This window comes from Alligator sinensis, unplaced genomic scaffold, assembly GCF_000455745.1.
Source record: "Alligator sinensis unplaced genomic scaffold, ASM45574v1 scaffold722_1, whole genome shotgun sequence".
Taxonomy (NCBI): Eukaryota; Metazoa; Chordata; order Crocodylia; family Alligatoridae; genus Alligator; species Alligator sinensis.
Genome location: NW_005842345.1, coordinates 1,438,934 through 1,449,273, shown reverse-complemented (window position 1 = coordinate 1,449,273; position 10,340 = coordinate 1,438,934). Strand labels below are relative to the sequence as shown.

Genomic DNA, 10,340 nt, shown 5'->3' with positions numbered 1-10,340 from the left:
AACAGCAGTTCCCTCCTACCCCCCGCCAAATTAGCTCCTGTGGGATTTCAGGCTACATTTCCTGAGAATCCAGCTCTTAAGAAAGTGCTTGGCATTTAACTCCATAGACAGTTGGAGAAATCCCACTCTGGCAAATGCACTGAGAAACAAGCAGCAAAAAAATCCTTCCAAGGTTAACGCCCCAAGAAACAAGTCCAACCTCAGCGTTAAGCTTGTTAATTAGCCAGGGTTTGCTGTTAAAATATTGCAGTGACTTTAATCTCTGCCTGTTTGATACACCATTTCTGAGAGGAAGCAGCTGCCAGTCTTTTATGGGGAAGGAGAAAAGAAAAACCCACAACTCTACCCAGCTTTTGTTTAATTAGCTGTAGCCCATAGCCCAGGCACTCTGTGATCTCACATTTAATACAAGATGTTTCAGGACTATTCAGTTTTCATATCTTTGAGGTGAAATATAGTTGATATACTCCTCTCCTCCCTCCCCATTCATTCAAGGCAGTGATTGTGTTTTTACCAAGAAGAGGATACTGTTGTTTTGTGACATGACTTCCTTTGCAGCAATGTGCACGTTAAAGGAACTAGCTAAATATTTTGCAGTAACAGCTTGCCAGGGCTTCATTTAATGGTCTCATTAACTCCATCACTTTGTAGCAAGCTCCTGCCAAGTATTTACTCCAAGGAGGAAGACCCAGGGACTGAAGGCTAGTTTGCTCTGTGAAACTGTTATTATTACTTAAATTACATAAATGGACTAAGGCATTTCAGCAAAGGCAGGAGGACAAATGTTAAGCACAGAGACACCAGGCACTCCTGGCTAGGACACATCTGCAATGAGAAAACCATATCCAAGCAGCCAGCTGTATGGCTTTTGTTGCACAGATTTGGTGCGTTATACATAGATGCAGCCCATCCGACAAAGGGCCTTGGCAAACTGCAGCCTTGTGCCATGCACCGGTGTTATTGTGATAGGGCATTCACCACTGTGCTCCCTCGGCACCGTCTAGATTGCCAAGGTCTTTTAACAAATAAGGCACCCAGGAAAATATGGCAGTCTCAGCATAGAGTTCTGTCTGGGAACTGAATCTCACCCTGCCGTCAGCCACGATACTCACAGTACAGTTGGAGACCACAAGGTAACCCAGCCAAGTTCTTGCATAGGAAGCATTTGAGTAAAAGCTAGAGCAGGCCATGTAGATGATTTATTAGTTGAGAGCACTCTTCCATTTTGCAGTCATCTGGCTCCCATGCATTGCCATGGTACTAGGGAAACAGCCTTTCCACCAAGATGCAAGACCAAGGATCTGCATTGCAGAGTCACCTTAAGTCACTATGCATTTCATGAGAGAAGTGGCTGACCTTTCAATAGAGAATCAAATGGGTACTGTGTTTATATTTTGCAAAGCACTTCTTCTGTGGGAAGATTTCATTTTGATGGCAACTCATTAGCACTTGATGTTCTTGTATTTTCTCTCTCATATTTCAGCAATATGCCATCTATGTATATTACCCTTCCACCATTTTCCTCTTTTTCTTTCATAGTTACATCTTGATGTTTTCTTTCCATTGAGCCTGCTTGATTACATTCCCACTTGGAGTCAAAGCACAAAAATTACAATCCACTTCAAGTAAGACAGCAGCTGCCTGGGTTTTAACTCTTATGAGTCACTGCCAGTCCTCCTAAAACAACTGTTGTTGCAAGAAATTTATATGTACGTGCAGTAGAAGCACCCCATTTGTGGGTGTATGCATGCCTGCACCCCCCCCCCATTTTTTCTTGCTCTCTCATCACTTTGCACATTGCCTCTCACAGAGAGAAATGGAACAAGTGGAATTGTACATCAGCATGATGCCCAGAAGCAACGGTCACTTGTCAGGCCACCTCTTCTAAGCAACAGGTTGTAGAGACAATGCAGAGCACAGCTGCTTTTCTGAGAAGCAGCCAGGCTTCAGGTAAACAGAGCTGGCTGGTGCATTGATTATTCATGGCTTGGTTTTTAAGATCAAAGCTGAAGGACCTGCCTATTTGTATTTAATAGACTTTTCCAGAAACAGCAGCACAGCTGGAGCTACATTAATACCAAGACGATCAATGGAAAAAAAATAATATGCAAGAGAAAAAGCACATTACACTCTTGATTTTTCCTCCCTTTATTACATGGCAGGTAGTAAAGACCAGCAATCTTTTTTCCCCTTTTGTACAGAAAGGAAAGGAACACACTGACTGTATTTACTGTGATTCTGCTTTTAGCTCACATGAACTGCTTACCTGCTGCACCTTGCCCCTCTGTCTGAGGAGCTTGCACTCAGGAACAGTAGTGGTGTTGGTGAGGGGATCTGGTAGAGGAGCTGGCTGTGTTCAGATGCAGCACACTGAAGTTACCTCCCTGGCAGTTCTCTCTCTCATCTCCAGAAGTTGGGCTATGTCTAGAGCTCCTTTTTCCCTGCTTTGATTATTATTCCATGACTCATTACTGCTAGTTCAAGCAACCTGTCCTTTGTGTGCCCTGGGAAGTGGGCAGCTACTGGTAGCAGAGGCAGGCATGAAACTAGTACAACAAATAATACATTCTACCTCAAAGGAGGGACAGAAGCAGGACACCAATTACAAACAAACACCTACTCAGCAAAACCCCACAGACTTCCCCAGGCTCACATGTGCTTGGTACCAACCCCACTATGGATCTCCCATCAGGAGCCAGGATACACAGAGCACAGGTGGAAACATCTGCCTCTCCCAAAAGAGGTCACCCAGTCCCACTGGAAGCAACTGAAGCATGATTAGCCAGGTTTACCCTCTTCTGTGTACATGATAAGCATAGTAAAAGTGACCTGCAAATGGGGACAAAAAGACTGCACTTTGTTCTGACGAATAAAGGCTCTGCTTGGGTTGTGTACATTAAAAATGCAGTTCTCCTCTAGCTCAGCTCGTAGTGTTATGCCTCAAGACTGAAAACTGAAGGGGAGGAGTTGCATTGTGTGAAGGATTCAAGAGCCCCCATACACTTTGGAGAAGACTACTATACCCCCCAAATTCTCCCTGGTAGTGCAAAAAAAAAGAACCTCTCATTTAATCCCCCTCTGACTCCCAAAAATCTCCTGCAAAAAACAGGGAAGGTAAAACTTGAAGTACCTGCTGTTTTCACAGGTTAAAAAAAAACAAAACCCAAAAACACAAACTAAGCAGTTTATTTTTTTTAAATCAGCTTTGCAGGCCCATCTCATCACAGCATAAAAAGCAACACCTTCATTTTTAAGCCCTTTGCAGGTCTCTTTTTAAGGCCTTGTTATTACAGAAAGAGGAGAAAGTGTCATTTTGTGCTGGCAACTGCTGCCCCCTTGTGGCAACAAGAACAAAGTTTCCTACAGTTAAAGAGTCACATGTCTAGTTGTCCACAACCGTGCAAATACAAACAGGAAAAGATAGGTAGCACTATCGACAGGTGTGCAAGCTTATTGCAGACACTTGACTGTTAAGGACAGTATATATGTAATGTGCCAAATGTTTTACACAACCACACAACTAGCCAGACGTTGAGCAACTGCGATACTGCTGCTTTTCAGGTTCTCCTCAACATCAGCTGCAACAAAATCAAGCAGTTATGAAGAAGAGCTCTCATCTTCATTGGACATAACAGCGAGGGCTGTAATCCCAGTAGGGAAGACAGCTCACCAGGAAAATAATGAACACCGAAGGCGACTTGGGATAACCAGTCAAACTGGGACCAATGTAGATATTGGCACTAAGATGACAGCAACACCAGCTGGTATCAGTTCCAGAGAGGGTGGATTGTCATGGCAGTAGATCATGTCACTTAGCAAGTGATATCCAGTAAAAAGAGAAGGGTGTTAGCCCACCGTCCAAAGTTACTCTTTAAAATTATGGTCACTATTTAAGCAAACTTAAGACTATTCTCAAATCATAGCAGCAGGGTGCTGTTGTATCTTCAGAGATCCAGTGCCACCACTCTTTTGGGCTCAGAGGAAGTAGAGACAGTCTTTTGTGCCAAACCTACAAAGGAAGATGAAAAAAGACAAGTGAATGCTTAGCAGCAGGATGGGTTAGAGACCAGCTAAACCTGAAGACAAGAAAAAATAATGTACTTATACAGGCCTGAGGAACTGTCTCAGTTTCAAAAGTGTTAAACAGAAGGCCTAAGTGATATTTCTAAACATGTAACCTTCATGTTTCAGTCCAGAAAAGGTCATTACTAACTATACAAACACAAAGAATGTTCTATGGGCAGGCCATTCTATAATCTGTCTTCAACAAAAGAATATCTGAAGCACCTGAAATTTACTCCTACTTGAGACAAGAGGGACTAGGCATCTGATCCAGTACAGTTTTTTTGTAGGTTATTAACTTCAAGGCCCGCTGAGCCTGTGCCTACAAGACAGGAGGCAGGAAGAAATGAAGGCCCTTGAACAACTGATCTGGGATGTAGCTTATTCAAGAACTTGGCCGAGAAGTCAGTATTTTAGGTACTGAGTCATCAAGGCCCTCTCGAGAGTTATTGGTTACATAAAAACCACCAAATACACACCAGGTAACCTCACGCAGCTTTCTGGGTGCTTTAGTTTTAAAAGGAATTATGCACAACACACCTTGCTGCAGCATACTTTCCTATCCCACAGTATGAAGGCTGAAGAGAGGAGGACGTCCCCTTGCTCTATGGCATTTCCATATTGTCAGCCATAAATTCAGCAATCGCTGTCCACAGACTAGGTACAACAGTGACCTCATGAGACTAAGCTCCCCTCTCCACCCTACACTGCTCACTCTGCTGTGCCTCAACTTTTAAGCCTCACCTATACAGATAAGAAACATGAGGAAGTCTCCTGGACCCAAAGCACATTTGTCTTCTATGCCCAGACTGCCAGAGGTCACCAATTTCCAATGCAGTAATGCTAGACACTCTACCATACAGGTTGCGAATACAGACCCTTGGTTGTGCCCGTTCCCAACAGCAGACACATGAGTAAGGCTGTTTGCTGGCATCTACGCATACCTCTGTCTGACAAGGAAAGTTTCTCCAACTCAGCTTCAAGCTCTGCATCAGAAACGGTGGGAAGCAGCGGCTTCTGGGGCACGGGAGGCAGATCCAGAGTCTCTTTAGTCGAGTCCACAAGAAGACTATCTAGCTCCTTCTCAAGTTCCTCAGTGTCAACTTCTGCTGGTCAAAGAAAACAAACTGTCAGTCCCTTGGGGTGGCAGAACTCTACATCGTTAAGCACCTGGAGGTACAGCCAGACTTCAGGCTAAGGAAGAGTCACTGCAGAAGCCTGTATGTTTGGGAAGGTGGAGGTGCCAAGGGGATGGGGAAAGTGTTCCAGAAAAGATAGATAAATGACACAGTAAGGTGCTATGAAACCAACAGGAAGAAAGGGGCCTCCCCAATTAGAACTAATGATACCATCCTAAAAAGTGTTCACAACCCAACTTCTGAGGGCCACTGGCACTTTCATACATGCACGTGTTTAGGGGAGTCCATGTTCCATTTGCAAGTGGCTCAGCAGATCAGTAGAAGTTAGCAGAGACATACAGAACTACCCTGTTAAATCTTTCTCCCTCTATAACAAATGACCAGTTCCTTCCTCCAAACTGCTGAGAACAACCGCCTACTCTCTGAGGAAGGAGAGCCAGCTGCACCGTCATTTGTGGGTGGTGGTAAGCAAAAGGATGAGAAGCCTGTGCAAGGCGTGTACTTACCCAGACCATTGATCCCCACCCCTGCCAAAGTCTGGGCAACTTCATCTTGGGTATCACAAAGCTGCAAAGAGAAGGAACAGTGTGCAGCCTTGAAATACAATGCTCAAAGCTGATCTTGATGAAGTTAAATAGAAGACTACAAAGGAACTTTATAGATAGCATCTATCAGCACTGAAAGACCTAAAGGGCTAACGTCACAAATAAGTTGCAAAACATTAACAAGCTGAGCGATTAATGTGACGATTGATTTCATAGAAGATCAAGGATGCAACTGATAAGCAGAATGAATACAATAAGTTCTTTTTTTTCCTTTTCCAAATTATACTATTTTTATATTAGAATTACAGCAAATATATTAAGGCCTAAGCTTCTTACAAACCATCCAAATAAAAATTAGCTAAAATACAAATACTAATCACTACGTGTTTGCTCCCAACATTTTAAAAGGCTGGTGCAAGTCACAGTTTTAGAATCTGGGACAAGAATTTATGGAAGTAAAAATATAGCCTGACATGAATGGCTGTTCCTGCAGGAGCAGAGGGACTATTTTCTTGATTTCAGTTCACTCAACTAGGTCAGTTTAGTTGCATTTTTCAGAAATAAGAGATGGATAAGGAGATTGTCAAAACAGGGAAGGATGTTTTTCCTCTTCCAATCCATAAATAAATAAGCTGAGAGTCCCATTTGATTTAAAATGTGAACATAGGCGCCAAAAAGAAATCCTGAAGTTTAGCCTAAAAAAATCCCTTACACCTTATTTTTATGTATCTAGTACATTTAAGATGATTTAAATAAAATAAGTTTTTGTTAGAATGCAATGAAATGCACAAGTTTCCATCCCAATCTTGACAGGAGTCATGAATTAGTAGGTGGTATTCTCCATAACATGAAGATATGCCAAATTTAGGCAAAAACTCTCTCTATAAATGTGCTTTAATGGCTACCAATCGGTAAGACAGAGCTTTTCTTTAAGGAAGTAAACACAAATGTAAAGATTACAACCAAGGTTTCCTGATTAAAATCAAGAGTAAAATGGTGATTTATCTCACTTTCATTAAAAAAAAAAAAATTGAGCCACCCTAGAAACAGGAGGCACATACAGACATAATTGTCAGGAGCCTCAGGCAAAGATTTGGAAAACATGTCTATAACATAGCCACCAGCATTTTCTCACTCAGTCACAAGCTACTGTTCAAGCATCTCATTCCAGTTACTTTACCTCCTGAATCTGATCCACCAGGTTCTCTGCCTTTTCCACAGTGACATCCTTCATGGACAGTTTTAGAGCTCCTACTCCAGCTTGGTAGGCATTAAACACCTAAATGGGGGGTGGAGGGAGAGAAAAGATATTTCACTTTAATGGGGACACATCTCTTGACCCAAGAAAGGACTACTGGCTGCTCTACCATAACACACTGTGTACATTACCATCTGATCCGTCTGTGAAGCATATATACGATCCAGTATACCCTGCACTGTATCCAGCTTGGAATGGAGCTCTTCAATCCGTCTCTCTGTCCTTCGCTTTGATTTTAAACATCTAAGTGCCTAGAAGAAAAAGATGCAGAAACAGATCAGAAACCAGGCAGCATTCAAATAAGTCCCTTCTTTAAACAACTATCCCAAGCACAACAAGGAAGACAGCACAGTTGGCTTTAGGAGAGACATCACTCTTGTACGTCTCACACGCAGGGAGTATACTCACAAAGAGGGCATCTCATATGAATTGAGCCTCTCTGCCTCAGGAAATCTTGTAGATCACAGAATGGCTTGAATGCAACACAACTTTGGAAGCTGCTCACATCACAGTTCCAAGACCACATCTCCCAAACAGCAGCAGTCGAGCAGCACCACTTACCAGCTGTTTTTTCCCAGCTCTACAAGCACTTCGGGCCTCCTCTTTACACCTGGAAGTCCAGAAAAGGAGAAATTAAATCAAATCACATGCAGGAGAGGGTTCACAAAACAGCCAGCTTTCCTTCCATCCTTCTTCTTCTGCCCTGAAGATTCCTGTTCCACCAACTGCCACAGGCTCAGACCCAATGTACCCTACAACAGTGTAAGCACTATCCAAGATACCTTGTATAAAATGACAAAAAGCTGGGGTGCATCCAAGGACAGAAAAATTCACATGGCTGAATAGAGGGACAGAGGGTAAAAACAAGGAACTCTGATAGGCAAATCAGAGAAATCCCTTGACTTTAGACAGTAGCACGAACAAGGTGATCTAGGACATAACACGTGAGCAAGAAGTTGTAGTTCACAAGCAGCTTTTCCTTAGAGCTGAGTAATACACTCATTACCTCTCGGCTTCCTGAGAGAGGGACTCCACCTTCCGTGACAGCAGCTGCTCACTCTGCATCAGCTGATATACCCCGATGTCCACGTCATTAACTGGGGACACTTTGGTGTGAAGACCCCGGGCAAATTTTACAATCTAGAAAGAGGAAAAAGCTGTTGAGTTGCCGTCCTGCTGAAGCTGTGTTCCACCAAGCAGGAATCTGTAACGTGACAGCTACATTGAGGAGATGGATTTTATCTTTACACGGCCTTTTTACAAGAGTCCTGTAGCCATTTTTCCAGCTTGGAGCACCACAATACTGAAAGGGACACTGATGACCTCAAGTCTAAAAAAGGACTAAGGCCAGCTGTGCTACAATCCTGTACAAGATCACAAACCGAACAGGATTCAACTGTATCTGTATGCAGCTGGGCTGCTTCTAAGGAAGCAAAAAGCTGCAGGAGTCGCATTTGCAATTTCAGAAATGCTCTTCTCATTCAGCACCAATTGCTTTGGGTTTGCACGACTTTTTGAAATGCGAAGTTGCCAAATACTATTCAGACAATGACCCTGGCTGATATTTAAAGAGCACTGGGCTAACAGAAATGCCACTGTTTAGATCAGAAGTGAAACTTAGGTTGTAATCACTTTGTCAGAGTTGCAGTAGTAATCCCAAAGTTGTGGCCTTATTCCTATTTGAGAGTTGGATTCAGTCTCTCCAAATCTCTCCTGCATTTTCAACTGGATATGAAGTTCTCCCGATTCCTCTCCTAAACTGCTGTGCAATGTTGCTCCGAGTAGCTGAACTGTCCCCATGTCTACAGATTGCCTGCCAGGTTATGCAGTATAGAATCTTTGGGGGTGAATAGCACCACATTAACCACAAAGTTATTGACTGCTGAGAGGAATTAAGACCCTTCACTTCCCGAACACTCTGGAGCTTTATCCCTCCACCAAGAGGTTACATGCTGTTATAGGGGAACCTAGCCAATTCCACTGGAAGATGCTGACATTTAGCCATCAAAATAAGTACCCTGAAAGCCAAACAGGAAGCATGACAGGGATGGGATCACACCCCAAAACTGTCACTTTTACTCTGTACCTTCTCTCCATTCTGTTCCAAGACTGTGACCTTCTTTTCCTTCTGGAGCTGGAGCAGCAACAAATAGAACGTCCTCTCATCCGGACACATGTTGGCACAGAGCAAACGCAATTCTGAGAGGGCAACAACCGGGTGAGAAGAAAGTGTCGAGTTCTGATACAGGCGATACATTTCCTCTGCCTTCTCCTGAAGGAAAGCAATAAAACCAACTGTCAGTTTACACAGGGATCTCCTTCCTAGCCCTGCAATAAGTGACACATCCTTCCTTAAGTGTGGGCCAAGAAAAACTGCATATGCCAGTAAATAATCATAGGCAGACAAGGTTCCTTGGGTGAATTTGATATCTTTTATTAGACCAACCCAAATAGTTGGAGAATAGTTATTAAGCAAGTTTTTGGGTTCAAAAACCCTTCATCAGGCTAAGGAAGTTTCAGCAGTTGGTGTGTGCTCTTCCTGGATGGAATGAAAAGTCTTTTCCAGGAAGAGCACACACCAACTGCTGAAACTTCCTTAGCCTGACGAAGGGTTTTTGAACTCGAAAGCTTGCTTAATAACTATTCTCCAACTATTTGGGTTGGTCTAATAAAAGATATCAAATTCACCCAAGGAACCTTGTCTGCCTATGTCCTTAGACCAACACGGCTACAACCTAAACCCCGGCAAATAATCATAACATTAGCGTGTGAGCCAGATATACCTAGGAGGACTATTTCACATGCCAAATGACATAAAGCTCCTTTACTGCAACCTACAGCACTGGATGGTCCTGGGAGCACAGAAATAGCAGCCAGATGCTGTAGAGGTGTATTGCCCAGAGAGACGAGCCACTTCACCTCTCACGCCCGTTACACTTCACAAGGAGGAGGAAGGATTTTTGCTCTTGTCAGATCTCATATCAGCTGGTATGCAATGTCTCTCCTGGTCTGTATCAAATTATTCCTGTCTTCCACATGCACCAGCACCTCTTTACAGACGTTTCTAAGTTTCTTAGTATCATAGCTCTGGTTTAAAACGTTGAGGTGGCGGCAATTTTTGTTGTTTAGAAACTAGGAATCTTTTTATGGTGCATATAAAAAGGTTCCTAGTTTCTGCGTATATTGCACAGTAATGTTCCTGAAAATATTAGTGTTTGGAGACAGACCAGGAAGGTTCGTAGAGTTTTGAAGAGGTAAATGTTTATGCCGCTTGAAAAATAACTTTGTTAATGGAAGTTTGCATTTATACCACTAATTGCATACAGAATGACTCTT

The 10,340-nt window shown here is 43.0% G+C and overlaps 1 protein-coding gene across 1 annotated transcript in view; it reads right to left on the bottom strand.

Moving 5' to 3' along the window:
• Window positions 1–2,130: 2,130 nt before the first annotated feature.
• The window catches only part of CHMP7 (charged multivesicular body protein 7), an 11,351-nt gene continuing 3,141 nt past the window's right edge, over window positions 2,131–10,340 (bottom strand). The window contains exons 3-10 of the mRNA XM_025210351.1: window positions 9,091–9,276; window positions 8,011–8,144; window positions 7,566–7,614; window positions 7,136–7,255; window positions 6,927–7,025; window positions 5,708–5,768; window positions 5,007–5,168; window positions 2,131–4,009 (exon numbers count right to left, since the gene is read on the bottom strand). Of these exons, the coding sequence (XP_025066136.1) occupies window positions 3,945–4,009; window positions 5,007–5,168; window positions 5,708–5,768; window positions 6,927–7,025; window positions 7,136–7,255; window positions 7,566–7,614; window positions 8,011–8,144; window positions 9,091–9,276 (876 nt within the window). The 3' untranslated portion in view covers window positions 2,131–3,944. The remainder of the gene's footprint in view (window positions 4,010–5,006; window positions 5,169–5,707; window positions 5,769–6,926; window positions 7,026–7,135; window positions 7,256–7,565; window positions 7,615–8,010; window positions 8,145–9,090; window positions 9,277–10,340) is intronic.